The following is a 23,849-nucleotide window of genomic DNA, read 5'->3' as shown; positions in this document are numbered from 1 at the left end:
CTGTGTCCAAAAGTCTGTCCTTTCTGTCTCTAGAGAAGTTATGGTTACATGTACACAATGGAATATTACTCAGCTATAAAAAGGAACACATTTGAGTCAGTCCTAATAAGGTGGATGAACCCAGGGCCTATTATACACAGTAAAGTAAGCTGGAAAGAGAAAGACAGATACCATATATTAACGTGTATATACGGAATCTAGAAAGATGGTACTGATGTGTTAGTACCACAGTACATAGTACCATAGATGGTACCTATGTGTTAACTGTTTTTTATGAGCAGCAATATTATAATGCTTCTATCCAGAATTTATTATTAAAGGAAACAAACCCTATTAAAAAAAATCCCAGTAGTTATTCCATCTTCTTAAAATTTAAGATAGAATACCTTTTCATGAGTCACATAGTTTTCTTTACAAATGTACAACTTTTAGAGTCTTCATTATGTTATCTTTCTGATAAAACTTCAATATGCTTGTGCCTCACAAAATATGACAGAAAAACCTCTGTTCACTTACCAAGCTTGGCTTTCAATCCACTGGGATAAGTAATGGCGCACCTCAATGGGGAAATGCTGGCCATACAGTGCTTGCATCTGATGAAGGGCATCTCCTTGGAGCTGCTGGGCTTGTATCCACACAGCCATGGTTTACAATCTGTTAAACAAACAGAGGTTTGCACTGGTTTTTTCCCTCCCCCCTTAAATCCACTAGAGCAAATACTCGATTATAAAGGCTGGCAATAAATGCATTTAAGCCCTTTTTGATAGACTGAAGATTGGTATTCTTAAACTGAATTTTAGCTTCAAAATGCTTTCAAAATGTAGACATTCAGTGCGGCCATGGAAAGGTGTACGACTGGGTCTATGAAGCTCTGACTATAAAATGTACAGAAGTCCTATAATGAAAAATACAAATTCAGCATTAAGGAAAGAACTGCCTATAGTTTTGATATCACAGACATATTCTTTCTTTTACATGTGTTCCAAACTTGAAGTAACAGTAAGCAGCATTTCAACAGTAATGATAAATAAGTAGTACAGGGATTTTGTTAAATAATCACTTACTTTAGATTTCATATTTTTACTTTTTAAAAGGTGTAATAAAACACATTGCCATTTTGAAAAAGACCCAGTCAAAGAAAAGTGGTAATATCTTATGCATGGATTGAACCTTATGTATTATTACTATTTACCTAAACAGTAATTATTTGCACATCAAAGGAACAGACTTATCTGGAAAATAACCCCAAGGTTCACCTTCTGAGTTACTGCTAAGGAATTTATGAAGCAATGTTCTGTTAAAATTAAAGCATTTAAAAATCTTTCAGACATTGAAAACAATATACTCCAGCTATATTCCAACAGTGGGTAGATTTTTAAAACACTTGATTTCAGGAAAACAGTTTTATAAAACTGCCACAATACCTTTTCAGACTCACCTAAGAATTTTTAATTCATTTGGCAGAAACTCTTTGGGGTGAAACCAGACTGTGGCAGCAGCATTACTTTCATGAGCACAGGGGCCTCCCTGCTTGCCCAGTGGTTAAGACTCCACGCTTCCACTGCAGGGAGCTTCTGAATTTGGTCACTGATCAGGGAACTAAAATCCCACATGCCGAATGGCCAAAAAAAGTTGTACTTTCACGTACACAAAGGAGACTAAAACTGCATCTTGCTCTAACACTATGATCCACAGTGTGGAGTTTGATACAAGGCAGGGATATCTTGAATCCCTTCCAGAACTATCTGACAACTGATGTGTACAATTCTCCTATTAACTTGTGCTACAGTCAGGGTCTGGTGAATTAGAACTTTGGTTTTGTTGAACATCAGAGACCACACAAGTGTGTTATGAAACAAAAATCCCTTCTCTGTTAGTTGTAGTTATCTGATCACATAACACAGAGCTATTTATGGGACAAGTTAGTTAGCCAACAATGAGGTGTGGGGTGGCTGCCAGTTACCTATTTTAGATTTGTGCTATGCTATAGAACATTTGTGCAGTGTACAACTTTAATTAGGGCTTTTGAGCATTAAGGCTGGGATCACTGTAAGATCACCCAAGACATCAAATTCCAGCCATGAAATTTGATGAAATTTTTCAAATTCTCACTACAAAGAGAAAGACTTGGATAAAACAGTTCTCTCCAGAAGGAATCCCACAGTAAAATCAAACATCTGGAAGACATTTAATTTCTAATCAAATGACTCATCATATCCCAAGATTTTGGAAAACTGGAACAGATACCAAGGCATATTTTTTGGACAAAAGGTAAAGGGATGGATGTCATGGTTGAAGGTGCTTAGGCAAGAATGATAGAGGAATAAAGAAAATAATTCAGTACTATTAATCTCTCTTAGTGGTAAGGAACTGGAAAGAAGCAGGACCTCCTCAAAGCTCTCTTAATGAATATGTGGATAATGCCAATAGATACAAAAATGATCTTGCATCCTGCGTTCATTTACTGAATTGACCCTAGAGACAAAGGAAAACTGTGGGAAAATGTTTATCTTCACAAAGACTCCTCAGTCTACCCAAATAAAATAGCAGTCTGCTAACTCTCTATCCTCTCAGTGCACTTTCTTTTTCTTGGTATCATTTATCACTTCCTGATGCTTTTGAACTGTGATGTTGGAGAAGACTCTTGAGAGTCCCTTGGACTGCAAGGAGATCCAACCAGTCCATTCTAAAGGAGATCAGTCCTGGGTGTTCTTTGTAAGGAATGATGCTAAAGCTGAAAGTCCAGTACTTTGGCCACCTCATGCGAAGAGTTGACTCATTGGAAAAGACTCTGATGCTGGGAGGGATTGGGGGCAGGAGGAAGAGGGGACGACAGAGGATGAGATGGCTGGATGGCATCACTGACTCGATGGACATGAGTTTGAGTGAACTCCGCGAGTTGGTGATGGACAGGGAGGCCTGGCGTGCTGCAATTCATGGGGTCACAAAGAGTCGGACACAACCGAGCGGCTGAACTGAACTGAACTGACATTTATTACGTATTTGTTTAATGACTTCCCACTAGGGAGAAAGCACCATGAACACAATGACTTTGTTTTGTCTTATGCTCTTTCTCTTGGGCCTAGAATTGTGCCTGGCAAATAAGCATTCAGAAAATTTTTTGTTGTTGCATAAATAAATGTATATACAGAATTTGGTTAAATCTATCAGCTCTTTCCAAAGTCATCATGGAACGAGATATCAGTATGAAATACCAAGTCAAGAAAACGAAACAGATTCTACACTTTGCATGAGTCTATATTAAAAACGGTCTGCTGCTGCTGCTCAGTCGCTTGAGTCTATCTGTCCCTTAATCACATATGGCACTGTTTGTAATTTTCTCTTTTAGATTTTATTAATTTTTGTCTGTTTCCCCCACTAAATAAGAACTGTAAGTGAGCGAGTACCTACTATGGTGGCATGCCATGGAAGTAAAAAGTAGTAAGCATTTGTTCAGTAACTAAATACACACCAAATATTTGGTAAATACGTCACAGGTTCTGCTGCCTGAGCATAATTCCAGGAGTCTATTACTGTTTTAAGAAAGAAATACTATGCTGATATGCCACATAGGTAGGAATATTATATAAACATCACACTATTTTGTTAAGCTTTGTACTAGTTCTTGGTTTTTATAAAAGAGCACAATGCTGAGCTCTTAGAAGTTTTCAGAATATTTTTTATGGTTCTAAATATGAACATGCCACAACAGTTACTTTCTAAAATGCCATCTGAAGGATAACAGCTGATAAAACATAAGGTGGTAATCTCTTTATTTTGATAAATACAATATACGTTAATTTCACTACAAAAAAATGCTTTGATAGAGCTGGAAAGTACACTTTGCCTACCACTGGCCAAAAATGTAAAATAAAAACACTAAGCAGTACAAATCATCTTTATTTTTAAACTAAGAGTTATTTACACATGGAATATGAGATGACCTACTGAGATTATCACGTAACAATTTAAAATATGCAGTTTAGAAAAAAAAATGACTTCCCCCTACCAACTGTATTAATAAAGCCTGGACTCTAAGTGGTGCTTTTCTTCACGCACGTCAAAACTTCATACACGTCCTACACACATTATTCGGCTGAGCCTACACCTGGTATCAGCTGACTCTCTGTCCTTTCTCACTAGTGCTCACGCAGCCACTAAACGCTACCCCCCTGACACAGTATAGTGTATGTGTGTATCACACATAGTGACGCTACCCCACACACACAGTAACTGCACGTCTGTCCTCAATACACGCTTTCTTCTGCTTATTTACGGGCAGCTCCATCTTCAATGTGTGATGTTCTGACAAGGGAAGTGGTTTGTATCTCTGGTAAATCACCACCTCTGAAGACTGGGAAATGGATATACAATCTTATTTTTAGCCAAAGATGAGAACTATTTGAGCTCTGCGAGTTGCACTCTTATTGTTCATAAGCATTCCAAACAACCCAAAACCACCTTGGATATAGAATCTCGTGCTTTCGAAAGCATAAAGTATCTACATGGACCCCATATATCTGGATATATCCTAGGAGTCCCAAATACAGCACACCCACAGGCACTTGAAAAAAAGGGTTTCAAAGTCTAATAGCTCATAATGTTACAGACTTAATGAAAACTGAAGCAAAGACTGTCTGTTTACATAAATTAAACAACATGAGTGGGTGGGATTTAAGGATAATTTTGTCCCGATAATAAATATCTTTTTATTAGATGCTTTCCCTTTGAGAAGTAAAACATAAACCTTTGAGGAAAAAAAATCACTCTCTCTGAAGACTTCTAAAATATTGTGGCTAAAGTCATGCTATAGCCAACTGCAGGGGAAGAGAAGCAGACGGCAGGACCACAGAAAGTTCCCCAAGCACATCTGCCACTTGCAAGAATGAATTCTGGCTTGGGATGAGAGTGGGAGTTTCAAATGAGCACAGGGGGGACTTCCCTGGTGGTCCAGTGGCTAGGACTCCGTGCTCCCAATGCAGGGGGCCTGGGTTCCATCCCTGGTCAGGGAACTAGATCCCCCGTGCCACCGCTGAGGCTCCTTCAGGCCACAGTGGAGACTGGGGATCTTGTGTGCTGCAACTGAGACTCGGCCTAGTCAAATAAATAAATATTTCAAAAAATGTGTACAGGGATTTGGTCTGCCGGATTCACGTGTATAATTCAAGTATTCTGTAAGTCTTCTCCACCCCATCACAACCACTGCTCCATTCCATCCCAGGGCCAAACTCTCTACAATGGAGTTCAAGTTCTGGAGATAATGGCAAGCTCACCTAAACAAAGTTCTACAAAAGATTTAATAACCTTTTAAACCTCTCTGGGCCTCAGTTTCCTTACTTGTAAAATTATGTCTCTCGGGGGTTGTTGTAAGAATGAGTTAACATGGGCAAATGCTTAAAACAGTGCCTGGCTCATAGCAAATGCTCAATCTTATTCTGACTTTGCAACCTTAAATTGATAAAACGGTGTCCTTCTCCCCACCTCCAATTTTAACTCATTTCAAATAAGTACCTTCTGAAAGTCAATCCTCCCACAAAGCGCTCTTGCTGTCTTTCTCCTTAACCAATATCCTGCAGATAAATTTTAACCCCCCCGCCGCCCCCGTTAAAAGCCCATCTCTTAATCAATTTCACTGGCACCAGGACTTTCATGGATGAGAACTGACGGAAGCTGGTGGAAAGGCATTGGGAGGACTGTTTCCTCACCTCTGAACAAAGGAATTAAGAATTGTGAAGAGCAGTGCAGTGAGAGCAAGCCTGTCATAAGTACACTCGACTCCAAAAAGGAACATCCATTCAGATGTGCTTGCTTGGCAGCCGGAGCAAAGCTTTCTCCTATCCTTCCAAAGAAGGACTCCTACTAATTAAAAGTATGAATTATGAGCAACAAATATCTTGATTCCTCTAATAAATAAACGTGAGAAATAAGAATGAAAACTGCATTAAAATAACATTTTATTAGTGTTGTTATCCACCATCCAGATTTATCATTTAATGTCATTTACTGAACACTTGCTGCATTATTTTATAGCAATGAGGGCTTTTATGAGTCTACTCATACAACCCTCACAAAAACCCTAGGAGGTAGCCCTATTATTGTTCCTACTTTATAGATGAAGAAATTGAGGTTTAGCAAATTAAGCAATATTGTAAAATGGTATAACAACTTCAGAAAACCATCTGGAGGTTCTTCAAAAGGTTAAATATGGAGTTACTATATGACCCAGCAGTTTCACTCCTAGGCATATGCCTAAGAGAAATGAAAACATATGTCTACCAAAACTTGCACACAAATGTTCGTAGCAGCATTATACATAATAGCCAAAAGGCAGAAACAACCCAAATGTCCATCAGTACATGAGTGGATAATAAGGATATGAACGGAGAAATAAAGCAGATAAAATGGAATATTATTCAATAGTAAAAAGGCATGAAGTACTGAAACATGCTATAATATGAATAAACCTTGAAAACATGATGCTAAGTAAAAGAAGCCAGATATAAAGGGCCACATATTGTGCATTCCATTCAAAGGAAATGTCAGAAATAGGCAAACCCATAGAAACAAAGTAGATAGGCGGTTGCCAAGGGCTAGGGGGATGGGCAGTGACTTAATGGGTATGGGTTTCTTTTGGGGGTGAAACATTTGCCCCACGTCCCACTCTGCGGAGGTGCACCCTCTGGGATGGGCTGGACCTGGCCCCAGCCTGTACTCCACCACTGCACCATGCAGACTCTGTCCCAGGGACTTGTGGTCGTCGTCTGTCATATTGTGTTTTGCATTTTTCTGCATGTTTGTTATATTTCATAACTTAAAGGAAGAAAATGAGTAAGAAATTAGAATCAGAAACCTAATATTTCAGGGCTCTGATTTGGCCAAAGGCTTAGGCTACTTGGCAGATGAAACAGAAGATGTATAAACATTGCTTATGATCTGAAAAAGAATGTGATCTGGCAAGGAGTTAGGATTCAAAACTGTTAATCATATCAGCACCACTTAATGACTGAAGGACTTTGGATGGACTATAAAGAGCAAGTTCTCTGTTGTTTTTTCCTGCTTTACTGTCAATACATATATCCAGTGGCAGTGATTACCTAGTAGTAGGAACTTAGAGGGACAGAAAACTATGAAATAGTGGCAATGAAGGATTAAGACTTTGTTCATACTAAAATTGGCCTAACATCAAGTAAGAAGGTTAGTGTAAAACTATCCCATCTAGAAGCAGGTCAACACTGGACCCATCTGCTCTTTAAAAAATTTTTTTTCTAAACACTACTTTATAAGCCATTGGAAAGGCAATTCTCTAATAAAATCAGATTATTAAACAGATGGGAAGAGAACAGAACGAATAAAAGTATTTGGCTCACAAAGAAACAAACAAGGAAAAATTTGCCAGGCAACACAGAGATGATAAAATTCTGGGAAGACAATCAGTCTTAAATCTTTACGTCACAGTGAAATTACTGCATATTACTTTGGGGAGAGGGGAGGAGGTCGGGGGGAGAAGAGCTCCCTCGTGCCACACTGGCTCACAGCTTGAATGGTGCGTGTTATCATTATTTCTGTGTTGCAATCTATTCAGCAACTTGGACAGCCCGCTTGGGAAGAAGCTACATCAATACCATTTTTCAGGTAACTAAAAACGTTTACTATAGCCCCCAAACAATGACCGTCTGCATTACGGAAAAGTGAGAAATGATATGAGGCTGCTATGTAGCCCTATGTCAGCCTCAGAATTTCAAACGTAGGCTTTTAAATTTATTTATTTAAAAAAATATTCATTTATTTGGCTGCACTGGGTCTTCGTTGAGGCATGTGGAATCTAGCTTCCTGACCAGGGATCGAACCCAAGCCCCATGCACTGGGATCAGAGAGTTTTAAATACTGCACCACCAGGGAAGTCCCTCGAATGAGGGTTTATATATGTACCCATTTTATATTGTTAATTGAGACCAACTCATCTTAGACTGTCTTTTGAAAAGGTCAAATCCTTTAGTTCAGGACATAGAAATTCCTCAGCTACTTCAATATACTGATTTTCTGCACCATTGAGATGAATTATAATCCCTTCCCTTCTGTTCTGAAGTTTTGTTTAAAAGTCAACTTATTAATAAATCTACACATGTTCCTAATATTTTCTGCATTAAAGTTCACAGACTCCCTCTTACCACTGAAAATTATAGTATTAAATTTCCACTTGGGGACTACCTTGGTGGCCCAGTGGCTAAGACTCTGCACTCTCAATGGAGGGGGGCCAGGTTCAACCCCTGGTCAGGGAATCAGATCCCACATACTGCAACCAAGAGTTTGAATGCCACAACTAAAAAGATTCTGCATACCACAACTAAAAATCCCGCATGCCGCAACTGAGATGTGGTGCAGCCAAACAAGAGAAAAAATAAAATAAAAAATTTTCCACTTAGCAAAATTTGCTTTGAAGAACCCTCAGCATGAGGTCAACTCCTAAGGACAACAGTTCAGTAGGATACACAACAGTGAGAAATTACAAATAATCTAAATGTCCAAAATAAGAGACTGGTTATTAAACTATAATATATTAATCTGATGGAATACTGTGCAACAATTTAAGTGAAATATAAAGGCTATGTTAAAATATAAGGCTGTAGACACATTTTCTAGAAGTAAAGGAATACTAAATGAAAAGCGTACACGTTTGCCAGAGGACACATACCAGAGGAAGGTCAGAGAGAACTATAAACAGCTATTACATTTAGGTGAAGAAGTTTTGGTACAATTTTTTGTAACTTTATTTATTAAATTTTGTTCAAAATGTAAAACCTGAAATATAAGTTTAATAATTATGGGCAATTCGCATTGCTCCCTACCCTACAGGAATTAAATATAAAGGGATATGCAAAAGATATAGGTAGAAATACTTCCCATCATGACAGTACCCAGGTTATGGCAGTTTCTTACAAGTTAAGTAGTCTTGAGATTTAAGTAGGGCATGAGATATTTATACATTTTTTAAAAAAGAAATACAATTCTATCACTTTCAATATATAGCAACAATGTGTTTTCAAGCAGTGGTTCAAGACTATTAATAGATAAGATTAATTTGTAATTTTAACATCTATTTATATTTTATTTAAATCCTTTAAAATACCTTGCATTCATTAACTGTTCATACTATTCTTTTAATAAACCCTAGAAGAAACAAAAAGGTGTTTATGTGGGGAGTATATAAAAAAGGGTTAACAAAATTTTGGTAGGTTATGAGCTTATTTAACTTATATGCAGAGTACATCATGAAAAATGCTGGACTGGATGAAGCACAAACTGGAATCAAGATTGCCAGGAGAAATATCAATAACCTCAGATATGCAGATGACACCACACTCACGGCAGAAAGCAAAGAACTAAAGAGCCTCTTGATGAAAGTGAAAGAGAGTGAAAAAGTTGGCTTAAAATTCAACATTCAGAAAACTAAGATCATGGCATCTAGTCCCATCACTTCATGGCAAATAGATGGGGAAACAGTGGAAACAATGACAGACTTTATTTCTTCAGGCTCCAAAATCACTGCAGATGGTGACTGCAGCCATGAAATTAAAAGACGCTTGCTCCTTGGAAGAAAAGTTATGATCAACCTAGACAACATATTAAAAAGCAGAGACATTACTTTGCCAATGAAGGTCCGTCTAGTCAAAGCTATGGTTTTCCCAGTAGTCATGTATGGATGTGAGGGACTATAAAGAAAGCTGAGCACCAAAGAATTGATGCTTTTGAACTGTGGTGTTGGAGAAGACTCTTGAGAGTCCCTTGGACTGCAAGGAGATCCAACCAGTCAACCCTAAAGGAAATCAATCCTGAATATCCATTGGAAGGACTATGCTGAAGCTGAAACTCCAATACTTCGGCCACCTGATGTGAAGAACTGACTTATTGGAAAAGACCCTGATGCTGGGAAAGATTGAAGGCAGTAGAAGAAGGGGACAACAGAGAATGAGATGGTTAGATGGCATCACCGACTCAATGAACATGAGTTTGAGTGAACTCCGGGAGTTGGTGATGGACAGGGAGGCCTGGCATGCTGCAGTCCATGGGGCCACAAAGAGTCGGACAGAACTGAGCAACTGAACTGAACTGATGAATCTATGGAAATTCATTATACACTATATTTTGTGAGTGTTTGAAAATCTTCATACCAAATCGTTCAGAATACCAAAAGAAAAAAAAGTAAACTAGAACTTAGACCAGGGTGAAGATTATTGATCTCAGAGGGAGTAGGGCTGGAATGTCAAAAGTTTTCTTGTGACTTTTGGGGGAAAAAAAAAGCGAAGAGAAAAGAAAAAAGAGGGTATTTGAGAAAGTCCTATTTCAAGGCAAGAAATAATACACACTTAGATTATGTTTAGCTCTTATTCATCTTTGACATGATTAAGCAATGGTCACTGCAAACTTGTGCCAACAGTAAATGGCATGAAATACATAGAAAACCACTGTCAGCAGTGCAAGAATTCCTTTTTAAAAACTCTATTTCCCTTACCCCTAGCAACATACCTGGACACAACTGCCCTAGGTGAAGGCCCTTGACAGTTTAAGGGTAACAATTCAAGGCCTCTGGAAGCAAACAGTTACCTGATCAGCTTCCAGAAAGCCTTAGCCACCAGTTCCTAACTTTACTCCTATTCAAAGGCCAACAGAACTGGGGGAAATCTTCCTCTTTTGTTAATATCAACTTATTTTGTGCCAGAACCTATACCTAAAGCCAAAACCAGGTTTGCACTCCCTTTTGGATTCTTCACTATCTCTGGAAGGTTGAACAGATGAGGCCAGCTTCCAAGAACAGGAAAGAAGCACTGCAGGGCCACCTTGCTAAGGAGAGACCAGACGTCAATCTCATGAGGTTACTCTCTGCGCCTTTTCTGTACACTGACACTGATGCTCACTCAACAGTCTTTACTATTAACAGTAAATCTTGGAAAGAGACCAATAATACATTGGGAAGGCATTCCTATAAACTGAACTCAAATTAAATGCAGAAGAATATGGTATCCTGCCCTCTTTTCAGGTAGCTATGTTCTCTGCACTCACCAATAATCATAATCAACTTCATTTCTGTACTTGACGATAAATCCTTTCAGAAAACAAAATTTTAAAAATGAACCTAAATATGTTTGGGTTAAAATGCTGGAAGACTAAAATCTTTTAAGAGAGAAATGTTTCATCAGCTAGTTCCTTTGCCTTAGCAACTTGCCAAGCTAAGTTGCTTTAGTTGTGTCTGACTCTGTGCGGTCCTGTGGTCCATAGTCCACTGGGCTCCTCTGTCCTTGGAATTCTCCAGGCAAGATACTGGAGTGGGTTGCCGTGCCCTCCTCCAGGGGTCTTCCCGACCCAGGGATTGAACCCAAGTCTCTTACTTTTACCTGCACTGGCAAGCAGGTTCTTTACTACTAATGCCACCTGGGAAGCCCTTGGCCTGCTCACTGGATGATATGCCAATTTGGAAGCCCAACTGAAGCTTCCTGAAGAAAATGCCAATGTGTGGGGTATAATACTCACTGTGTCTAAGTAAAACAACTCCTGCAGAATAAGTGGATCCAACAATGGGCAGCAGATATGGTAAGAAGTTAATTCTAATTCTGAGATGAAATGACATTTATTATTATTTTTGAATTTTTTTTTCAACTTTTTATTTTACATTGGAGTACAGTGGATTGACAGTGTTGTGATACTTTCAGGTGGACAGTAAAAGGACTCAGCCATACATATACATGTAACCATTCTCTCCCAAACTCCCCTCCCATCCAGGCTGTCACAAAACAGTGAGCAGAGTTCCTTGTGCTATACAGTAGGTCCTTGCTGGTTATCCATTTTAAATATAGCAGTTTGTATATGGAAATGACATTAAACTAAGAGCTCATGTTTTGAAAAATAAAAATGGCCTCTCAGGAAAAAAAAGGTGATCCAGTATAAGAAATAATACTGATACCAAGACATTCAACATTAAGATGAATTAAAACTGAACGCAAAGCAAGTGTCCATAGCATAAACACTGGAACTTGGCAATAAAATACAATTCTCTTTGCTAAAACAAACTACTTTTTCTGGAAACAGATACTCTACTGGCATATCTACACACAGCTCAGCTCCCTGAACCTGAGTACTTGTTCCTGCAACACACACAGCTGCACCGAGGGATGCCCACCTCTTAACTAACAGCTTACACGCCAAGCCAGCAGCCAGGATAGCAGCAGAACCCTTCTGTGTATATGTTCTTTTACAGGCTGCACTGTTACAGGAAGAAGCAAAGAGCAGCGATTTCCTTCCAAAAGGTCAGCTGCCTCAGACAGACCAAACAGAAAGCAGTTAATTCTTGCCAACTTCCCCTCCTGCTTCTGTAGCTAGTACGCAACAGCATTCGGTTTCCAGTAAAGCTCCAGAGAAAAACAAAGCAAATGTGAGACCTAGAACCTATGTAATGTGGTGTCTCACTTGACTAAGTTAAAGACAATAAGATCACATGGAGCTACACTCTTTAAACAGCAGTGGGACTCAAGAACTACCAGACTTCATGTGGACTTCAACACGAGGTTTGGAACCATCCTAGGCTTTATATCAACACTAATGCTCAAGAAGTCTCCACCTAAAAATAAAGTGGCATTTTGTCTATAATAAATGTGGCCACATACAAGGCCCCTAGTTGACTGATTTAAAAATAAATCTTTAGCTTTCCTCTTCTCTAACTAAAGTCCAATCAGCTATCCAACATGCTAAGGCACTGGCCAGGTTCAGTGCTGACAATCAGCAAATGCACATATACAAGGGAGATACATTTCCTTAGATAAAACATGGTGAAAAGACTGTACAACTAGTAACAAAATGGGGAAGAAGACAGAAAACATGATCTTAAATCTTTGTTAGGTAGTAACCCTTAATAGTTGTGGGACAATATTAAAGACCCCTCACCCCCAAAGAAACAATATCGCATTCTCACGTAGACTTCAAGAGAGCATCTAGGCATTTAACTTTCCCAGAGGCAAAAAACTTAAATCTTTTTAGTTTAAAAGTGAAGAAGAGGGAAGGAAAAAGGAAGACTTTTTGTTTTCTGAACCAGATCGATTCCTGGCTTAGCTATCTACATCCAGCTTACAAGAAAATGTGATGGGTCCTTCGGAAGGGCTCCTACAAGCATGTCATAGGGCTCTGTGTGGTTTCTAACTCATTCATTTCAGGTGTGGTAGCAACACAGACACAAGGCTTTTTGTGAGACAAGCTTTCATAAAGATTCTACGCTTTGATGGTGGAGGGTACATAACCCCACTCTGAGAATACCTCCTTTATAATGACAGTTCGGAGTTCAAGGAGAAACTAATTAGGTTGTTATATATGCTGAATTAACTATTGCTACCCACACCAGAAACTATTTCATGTTGGAAACAACACAAACTATTAAGTTTTCAAGATTTTTACAGTTAATCAGCAAATCTTAAATAACAAAGGAATTAGCATGGGAAAATAAAAAATAGGGAGTACTAGCAGCAGTAGTAACAGTAATAAGAGTAACAGTAGTAACATAAGCATTCAAGGAGCTCTTACTAATCATGTATTGTGGTGTGCATGTTATATGCACCCTCATTTAATCCTTATGACAATCCTATGAGGCAGTAGGATTATTATCCACGTTCTATTTAAGAGGAAGCAGGCTTACAGAAAGTCACTCAGTTGCGTCTGACTCTTTGCAACGCCACGGACTATACAGTCCACCGAATCCTCCAGGCCACATTACTGCAGTGGGTAGCCACTCCCTTCTCCAGGGGATCTTCCCAACCCAGGTCTCCTGCATTGCAGGCAGATTCTTTACCAACTGAGCCACAAGGGAAGCCCAAGAATACTATAGTGGGTAGCCTATCCCTTCTCCAGAGGATCTTCCCGACCCAGGAACAGAACCATGGTCTCCTGCATTGCAGGCGGATTCTTTACTGTCTGAGCCACCAGGGAAGTCCATTATCCCCATTCTATTTAAGAGGAAGCAGGCTTAAGAGGTGAAAAATTTGCCCATAGTCCTGCCACAAGTGGAGGAGATGGGATCAGCACTAGGCTGCCCATTTCCAGTGCTCACACTCTCAACCCTTGCTGCTGCTGCTGCTGCTGCTGCTGCTAAGTCACTTCAGTCGTGTCCGACTCTGTGTGACCCCATAGACAGCAGCCCACCAGGCTCCCCCATCCCTGGGATGCTCCAGGCAAGAACACTGGAGTGGGTTGCCATTTCCTTCTCCACTGCATGAAAGTGAGAAGTGAAGTCGCTCAGTCGTGTCAGACTCTTTGCGACCCCATGGACTGCAGCCTACCAGGCTCCTCTGTCCATGGGATTCTCCAGGCAAGAGTACTGGAGTGGGGTGCCATTGCCTTCTCCCTCAACCCCTGGGCTTTATTTATTAAAAACTTCACCTAATCAAATGAGCTTTTCCTGACTATGATACCTGTGGTTTAAGACTGTTTTATGATAAAAGCTGCAAATCGAATTAACAAAGTGCAACTCACAGATAACAAAAATTATTTGACGATCTCCCAATTTTTTTTCCAAAATATTTTAAATAGGACTCCCTTCCCTAAAGGCCTGAGAACATCAGGATGCCAAGCTTTCAAGCAAAGGAAGCCATATTAGGAATCCGGTGGTTCACCTTCACTTTTCTCAATCAAATCAGAAATCAGCCAAAAGCTTCAGATTACAAAAAGGATTGGGAGAATAATGAGAATCGTGCTGGGGGTGGGTGATTTTTCAAAGAGGCCTAAACCTAGATCCTGACCACCGGTGGTCAGAATTAACTTTGTGGGGCTTCCCTAGTGGCTCAGTGGTAAAGAATATGCCTGCCAATGCAGGAGACAGGGGTTTGATCCCTGGTCCGGGAAGATCCCACATACCACAGAACAACTAAGCCCGTGTGTCACAACTATTGAGTCCAGGCTCTAGAGCCTGGGAGCCAGAACTGTTGAAACCTATGTGTCCTAGCCACCACAATGAGAAGCCTGAGCACTGCAGCTAGAGAGTAGCCCCTGCTCGGCACAACTAGAGAAATGCTGGCACAGCAGCAAAGACCCAGCACAGCCTAAAATAAACAGATACATAAAACAAAGAATTAACACTGTGACATTTCCTATGAGAAGCAGAGTGGTTACCTTTATTCTATTTGTTCCCAAATTCCTTATTGGGCTTTCATTAGCTACATTATTATCTCTCACCAATATTTACCAGAGATCCTTCTAAACTCAGGCTATCTACTGGTAGAAAACATTTCTCATTGAAGGGACAATATCACCATTACAGACGTGAAAACAACTTGTGAAATATTCTAGTGGGTAAGACAGGATGGTAAAAGATACTGAAGTCAGTTATCCCGGCAACTATTTGCAGGATAACTAAACATCAAGTTACCGACACTGATGTGCATCTGAAGTTAGAGACATGATGCGAATGATAAATTCCTGAAACAATTGATAAACCTAACACAAAAAATGCAGAAATAACTGCGTCACTGTGCACAGTGCCCAGCAGATACTAGCTGACAGTTAGGAGACCATTTGGGGTTTACCAAGCCAAGGCATGGAGAGGTGCTCTGATGTGGAAGACCACATCTGAATTTAACAGGGTTGTCCAACTGTGACAACCAGGAAATCTGGGACACCTGGCAATTCCAGGGTCTTATGAAAGGAGCCTCATACAATCTTTAAAATATTTAGCTAAAACAACAACAACAAAAAAAAAAACCAACACAATGCTTGTATCTTATGCCTTTTATCATTTTGAGCATCTGATTTTTAAAAAAAGATGGAACACTTTGCCTCTCTAGAATTAGAATTTACCCTACTCTGGGCGTAAGAACCAAAGCGTTTCTGAGTTACCTGTTAGTCACCTACTAGACTGTAAGTTATCCAGGGCGGGAATCATTCATTCATTTTGATTTCCTCAACATCGTACTAGGTACACAGTAGACAGTCAATAACTGTGTTTTAAATTAAATATAATTTTGGTAGACCTCCATGTTACAAAAAAGAACCTAAATTAGGGGAAAGAATGGCAGGTCAGTTATTTCCTTCAAGATGTTATTTTTAACACTGCGGAGGTCATTAACTTGAATCCTTATTACAGGAATAATGGGACTGAATCACACTTTATAGAAACTGTGATGGAGGTTTTGACTCATCACTGGTGCTAACCAAGGTAAATACAATTGCAAGCTGTACCATTCTATCAACATCGTGACAAGTGTGTAAAACAGAGCTAACACCTCCTTGCGGTGATTTCAAAGAGGAGAATTACATGAAATGTGATGATGCTGATATGAGCTGAAATTCCAAAGAAAGCTTCTTCTTTATGCAAACTAAACTTCCTTTCTCTTAATTATGTCTCAAGAAAGAAGCTGAATATAAACGGAAAGCTCAACGTATACCAACAATTCACTCCTTCGGTTACCATGCATACTACCAAATGCAATCCAGAAAGATTTACTATTGTGACAAAACAAGATCATGAGCTTCTACATCTAGAAGGTTCATTAACATCAGAAGGCTGATTCAGGACTAATGGTATTGGTCTGATAGACACTGAACCTTTGCTTTATCACCTGAGAGTCCTTCAACTACAGGACCAAATGCCAACTCAGGGAAATGTTTCAGCAAATACAGCCACCTTTGACTACAGACTATGTTTTAACTCAAGATGTATTTTCATGTAGCAAAGTAAATTTAGCAAATGAAAATATAGTCTTGAATTGCTATGGATGGTCCCTATCCCTGCCAAAAATGACAAGCTGCTTGCTCAAAAGCTGTCAGTAATTAGCAGCTGCTGCTGTAAAGAAAACCAAAGTCGGTGCCAGTAAAAGCATACTGAACTGAAAGAGGACCCTATAAAGAGGGATGGGGATGCAAGAATCTATTTGTGACTGGCAAACTATAAATACTGGTGATCTAAATTTGGGAGAAGTGGGGACAAAGCAATAATGGCAATATACCTCTATTCACATTTAAGAAGGAAAGATTGGAAGATTCTCTAAGTGTTCTGAACTTCAGAAATCCCAGGGTCCTGAGGTTACCTGAATTCCATCATAACCATTTCCACCTTTCCAACAGGAGCCAGTCTGGGCGTTGGGTAATTTTCCATTGTTAATACTTCTGTCTCTAGCATACTAACACTTTCATTTGTTGACAACATAAAAACTGAATTTAAAGAATACCTTTCATAGTCTCATGGCTTTGGCTCAAAGTCTTATGGTTCTGAATCTGCTGACCCTTCATTTTACAGACTGAGAAACGGAATCGGAGAAGGCAAAAGTGATCTGCCCAGAGCAATGAGCAGGGGATACAGAGAGAGAACCAACTCTATGTTTGATGTTTTAAAAGGCTCTAAAACATTCCTTGGGGATTCCCTGTAGCTCAAATGGTAAAGAATCTGCCTGCAATGCAGGAGATCTGGATTCAATCGCTGCGTCGGGAAGATCCCCTGGAGAAGGGAATGGCAACCCACTCCAGTATTCTAGCCTGGAGAATCCCATGGACAGAGAAGCCTGGTGGGCTACAGTTTATGGGGTCACTAAGAGTCAGACACAACTGAGCGACTAAAACTACTATTCACTCTGCCTTAAATGGGAGTAGTGGCCCCAAGGCCCAAGGAAAACAGTCCATGGATTAAGATTCTGCTTGAAATCTCGACTGCATGGGTTACTTTTTAAATCATCCTCCAAGATGCTCCCTCTCTCTTCCTCTTTGCTTTCTTGCCAATCAAACCTCCCAGTGTATTTCTCTCTTTTCTCAACAAGTTAGTTTCCATCCTCTAAAAAAATAAGGATTTAGTTCTCTTAGAGTCAGACAAGACTGAGCAACTGAACTGAACTGAACCCTCTGTTTCCCTGTTCCTCCAGGTAGACTGGTGGAGTTCAGTTCAGTTCAGTTGCTCAGTCGTGTCTGACTCTATGCAACCCCATGGACTGCAGCATGCCAGGCTTCCCTGTCCATTACCAACTTCTGGAGCTTGCTCAAACTCATGTCCATTGAGTCGGTGATGCCATCCAACTATCTCATCCTCTGTTGTCCCCTTCTCCTCCTGCCTTCAATCTTTCCTAGCATCAGGGTCTTTTTAAATGAGTCAGTTCTTCACATCAGGTGGCCAAAGTATTGGAGTTTTAGCTTCAACATCAGTCCTTCCAATGAATATTCAGGACTGATTTCCTTTAGGATTGACTGGTTTGATCTCCTTGCAGTCCAAGGGACTCTCAAGAATCTTCTCCAACACCACAGTTCAAAAGCGTCAATTAGGCACTCAGCTTTCTTTGTAGTCCAACTCTCACATCAATACATGATTATTGGAAAAACCATACGTTTGACTAGACAGATCTTTGTCAGCAAAGTAACATCTCTGCTTTTTAATATTCTGTCTAGGTTTGTCATAGCTTTTCTGCCAAGGAGCAAGCGTCTTTTAAATTTCATGGCTGCAGTCATCATCTGCAGTGATTTTGGAGCCCAAGAAAATAAAGTCTCTCACTGTTTCCACTGTTTCCCCATCTATTTGCCATGAAGTGATGGGACCAGATGCCATGATCTTTGTTTTTGAATGCTGAGCTTTAAGCCAGCTTTTTCACTCTCCTCTTTCACTTTCATCAAGAGGCTCTTTAGTTCCTCTTTGCATCTTTGCCATAAGGGTGGTGTCATCTGCATATCTGAGGTTACTGATATTTCTCTCAGCAATCTTGATTCCAGCTTGTGCTTCATCCAGCCGGCATCCTGCATGATATACTCTGCATATAAGTTAAATACTCCTTTTCCAATTTGGAACCAGTCCATTGTTCCATGTCTGGTTCTAACTCTTGCTTCTGGACCTGAATACAGATTTCTCAGGACGCAGGTAAGGTGCACCATCTGGTATTCCCATCTCTTTAAGAATTCTCCACAGTTTGTTGTGATCCATACAGTCAAAGGCTTTGGCATAGTCAATGAAACAGAAGTAGATGTCTTTCTGGAATTCTCTTGCTTTTTCTATGACCCAATGGATGTTGGCAATTTGATCTCTGGTTCCTCTGCCTTTTCTAAATCCAGCTTGAACATCTGGAAGTTCTTGGTTCACATATTGTTGAAGGCTAGCTTGCAGAATTTTGAGCATTACTTTGTTATTGTGTTAGATGAGTACAACTGTGCAGGAATATGAACATCCTTTGGCATGCCTTTCTTTGGGACTGGAATGAAAACTCCTGTGGCCACTGCTGAGTTTTCCAAGTTTGCTGGCATATTGAGTGCAGCACTTTCACAGGATTATCTTTTAGGATTTGAAATAGCTCAGCTGGAATTCCATCACCTCCACTAGCTTTGTTCATAGTGATGCTTCCTAAGGTCAGCTTGACTTTGCTTTCCAGGATGTCTGGCTCCAGGTAAGTGATCATACCATCGTGTATCTGGGTCATTAAGATCTTTTTTGTATAGTTCTTCTGTGTATTCTTGCCATCTCTTCTTAATGCCTTTTGCTTCTGTTAGGTCCATACCGTTTCTGTCCTTTATCATGCCCATCTTTGCATGAAATGTCCCCTTGGTATCTAATTTTCTTGAAGAGATCTCTAGTCTTTCCCATTCTATTGTTTTCCTCTATTTCTGTGCATTGATCACTTAGGCTTTCTTATCCCTCCTTGCTATTCTTTGGAACTCTGCATTCAGACGGGTATATCTTTCCTTTTCTCCTTTGCCTTTCACTTCTCTTCTTTTCTCAGCTATTTGTAAACCTCCTCAGACAACCATTTTGCCTTTTTGCATTTCCTTTTCTTGGGGATCGTTTTGGTCACTGCCTCCTGTACAATGTCACAAACCTTTGTCCATAGTTCTTCAAGCCCTCTGTCTACCAGATCTAATCCCTTGAATCTATTTGTCACTTCCATTGTATAATCCTAAGGGATTTGATTCAGTCATATATGAATGGTCTAGCGGTTTTCCCTACTGTCTTCAACTTAAGTGTGAATTTTGCAATGAGTTCATAACATGAGCCACAGTCAGCTCCTGGTCTTGTTTTTGCTTACTGTATAGAGCTTCTCTATCTTCGGCTGCAAAGAATATAGTCAATCTGGCTTCGGTATTGACCATCTGGTGATGTCCATATGTAGAATTGTCTCTTGTGTTGTTGGAAGAGGGTGTTTGCCTTTTTCTTGCTATGACCAGTACTGCTAAGATGGTGGAGTAGAAGGGCGTGCACTCATCTCCTGTGGGAACTCACTCGCAACTCACTGCTGAACAAACATCGACAGGAGAATGTTGGATCCCACCAAGAAAAGATACCCCACATCCCAGGGCAAAGAAGCCCCAACAAGACAGTAGGAGGGGTGAAACTGTGTTTAGAATCAAAGCCCATACCCGCCAGAGACGCTCAGAGGGCTCAAAAAAACTTGTGTGCACCAGGAACCACGAACCCCACAAGACACTGAGGGAGAGCCACAGCTGATGTACTTCCATTTGGATCACAGGGTCAGATTGTCTCTGTGGCACCTACTCAGGAAAATGAGAATGGAAAAGAAAGGAAAAAAGAGATGTTAAGGAGGGATGACAGGCTAGAAAGGAAGGAAAGGGATGGAGGAAGGGAGGGAGGAGGATATAATGAGAACAGAAAAAGAGAGAAAAGTAATGAGCAGGAGCGTGGAATTTCTTAATGAGGCTGCAATCAAACTTCTCACGTCGCTATTGTCCTTGTGCAGAGTTTGTCTTCATGCCCGTATAAACAACGACAACAATGGGCCAGTAATTTTCCAGTCCATAATCAGGCCATAAGAAGGAGAACAATTTGCTTTATGAAACAAGGAGAAAGACTAATCTCCAATAGCACTGTCAGTGCAGGTTTATCAGCAAGACTTGGAGAAGCTAAGCCTACAGACATACAGATTAGGAATCACAGCTTATTAAAGCTTCAGAACTTTAATAACCCCCTAACGACAGGAAACAAGCTGCTGAATTAACTTGTCTTGGACACTGACAGTGTATGCATCACTTGCTAGGTCTAGGCACAAAGCAAAAACTAACAACAACAACAAAAATCAAGGGGAAAAAAAACTGCCAAGTCTCTAAGCAAAGGGGTCATATTTAAAAAAAAAAAAAAAGAAATAGGCCAGACACAAAGGGACAAATATTACATGACTCCACTTACATGAGGTACCTAGAGTAGTCAAACTCATATAGAGATTAAGTAGAATGGTAGTCACCAGAGTCTGGGAGAGTGGGGAAATAGGGAATTATTGTTCAATGGGTATAATTTAGATTTGGGATGATGAAAAATTTCTGGAGATGGATGATAGTGATAGCTGTAAGAGGATGTGAATATATTTAATGTCACTGAACAGTATACTTTAAAATAGTTAAAATGGTAATCACACATACAAACACAATTTTTTTTAAATGGAGGGGGAAAAGCCAGTTCCTTCCTAGTAAACTCAAATTTCTTCCATCTTAAACTCTGAAATCCAAAGGAAACAAAGAGAATAGGCTTTCCCCTCTCTTTTCTTTCTTCCAGAGTAATAGACAGAGCTTCAGCCCTATTGAGGGTTGAAGAGTTCTCTGGACACACTCTCAGCACTGAGATTAATAGATGGAATTACGGTACCTTCAACATCAACCAACCTTTACTATCAGAGATGAGGGTCTTCCTGCTATAAACAAAAGTAAGCAGACCAAACCAGTCATAGAAACAGTACTAACTGAGGATGTGTTACATGCCAAGTTCTATTCTAGGTACTGAGGATACAGCAGTGAAAAAAACAGACATGCCTGTTAGGGAACTTAGGTTCTAGTATCTGATATGAAACTCTTTAAAGTTTAAATAAATACAGACTATGCTGTGCTTTCTATTTTTTGCTTTTAATTCTCTACTTTTTATTTCTGTTTCAGGAGAAGGGTACCATATCTGATTACCATAACATCTTACAAGTAAATAGCAAAGTCTGTGCATTCAAACCAATATTGGGACGGGGGAACAGTTTTAAAAGCATCTCAACAAAATCAGACAACAAGGGCAATGACTGGTTTTCGTGAAAGGCGTGGCAATGGGAAAGCAATTTCTGATAAAGCCAGGACATCTGTTCATCCCTGGTGGAAGCTGATCAACTTTATGGAGCTGTAGGATGTGCATAACAATGTGGATCTAATCAAGGATTCCACCGTTCAGGTCATTTCAGTATGATATTAGTCCAGCTTTTTCCCAGGAGACACAGTATTATATAGAGGATAATTTTCATGCTTGTCACAATCAAATCAAATCATTTATCTCTCAGAGACGATTTGCAGATTCAATCTCCACAAGATACTAAAAATACAGAGCACAGAGTTTAAAATTTACAATAGGACTCAAGTTTCTCCTCACCAATGTATAGCAGTGCAAGGTGGCAGGTGGCCTGTAAACATTTGGCTTCTTTTTCCCAAGAAATAAAATATATGTACAATTTTAGTACAGTAACAAATGCTATTACAGTGAAAATCTAGGTATAATAAAAATATTTTAAAATATTTGAAAACGCCCTGTTTCTCAACTTAACACAACAATCTTTTTGTTCAATATAATGAATATAATAAATTTTAAGACAAAAGTGTCAGATTTCCCCTTGGAACACCATGATTTTTGTGCACACTCAAATCTTCACCTTTAAGGAAATATTTCAAATATTCTAAAATAGGTTATATTATATTTGGGGGGAAAGGGATTTTTTTCCTTTATGGAAATAATTCTCAATTTTATTAAGGAATAATTTACAATCAGTAAAGTATACCAGGATGTTTTGAGTTATAATTAACCTACTTTGGACACCATATTAAACTAAAGGGTTTCCAAAAGGTTGCCTGGGAGTAAAAGCTACCAAGTATTTTATTTAACATTAAACACGCCAACCAGGCTTTCCTGTTGGCTCAATGGGCTTCCCAGGTGGTGCTAGTGGTAAAGAACCCGCCTGCCAATACAGAAACATGGGTTTGATCCCCTGGAGGAAGGAACGGCAACCCACTCCAGTATTCTTCCCTGGAGAGTCCTATGAACAGAGGAGCCTGGCGGGCTAGTCTATAGGGTTGCAAGGAGTTGGATGCGACTGAGCATGCAGTGGTAAAGAATCTGCCTGCCAGTGCAGGAGACATGGAGTTCGAGCCCTGATCCAGGAAGGTCCCACATGCCAGGGAGCAACTAAGCCTGTCCGTAACAACTACCGAGCCTGTACTCTACAACTTGGGAGCCACAGCTACTGAAGCCCGAGACTCCTAGAGCCTGTGTTTCCCAACAAGAAAAGCCGCTGCAGTGAGATGCCCTAGCATCGCAAGGAGAGTGGCTCCCACTCACAGCTACTACAGAAAAGCCACGCAGCAGTAAAGACCCAGCACAGCCAAAAACAGTAAGTAAATAAAAATTGTTTAATAAATAAATCAAAAGCCAACTGAATTTGGCTCAGGTGTCAGCTAATGTTCAAAATAGCACAGTTCTATCCATTTCTTCAAAGGTTCCTTCTAGAACCAGGAATCTAAAAAATACCCATTAAGATAAACTAAGAAGGAAGGCTTGAGGATTGGAGGGTCGAGTTGGCCATCTGAAGCTGTTGCTTCAATCTTCCACATATATTAATAGGTGGAGTTATCACCATCTCAGGATGATAACTCAAAATTACTCCCCTCCATAAGATATGTCTTAAGATTAAACTAACATGGTGTGGGGGGGTCTTTTCAAAGGAAAAATTTCATTTGTAACTAAATCTCAAATTTCATGCATCAACTTTACGTACACCATGAAGAGTAACTAAGACCAAAAGATAAGTAAGATTCTTTTCCAGGCAAACCTGGTTTCTAACACACACACACACACACACCCTCTTTGGTGGCCCAGTAACTAGCAC

The 23,849-nt window shown here is 39.9% G+C and overlaps 1 protein-coding gene across 4 annotated transcripts in view; it reads right to left on the bottom strand.

Annotated features, from left to right (window-relative positions):
- The window catches only part of LOC120867075 (signal transducer and activator of transcription 5B), a 65,036-nt gene that overhangs the window by 26,257 nt on the left and 14,930 nt on the right, over positions 1-23,849 (bottom strand). For all 4 annotated transcript variants that reach the window (XR_005721804.1, XM_040245263.1, XM_040245264.1 and 1 more), the window contains one exon: positions 517-654. Coding sequence is in view for 2 of the 4 variants with exons in the window: in XM_040245263.1 (XP_040101197.1) it covers positions 517-644 (128 nt within the window). In the remaining 2 variants the exon portion in view is untranslated. The remainder of the gene's footprint in view (positions 1-516; positions 655-23,849) is intronic.

The sequence above is a fragment of the Oryx dammah genome, unplaced genomic scaffold (assembly GCF_014754425.2).
Source record: "Oryx dammah isolate SB20612 unplaced genomic scaffold, SCBI_Odam_1.1 HiC_scaffold_8, whole genome shotgun sequence".
Taxonomy (NCBI): domain Eukaryota; kingdom Metazoa; phylum Chordata; class Mammalia; order Artiodactyla; family Bovidae; genus Oryx; species Oryx dammah.
Note: the sequence above shows the minus strand (reverse complement) of the source record. Positions and strands in the feature narration are given on the sequence as shown.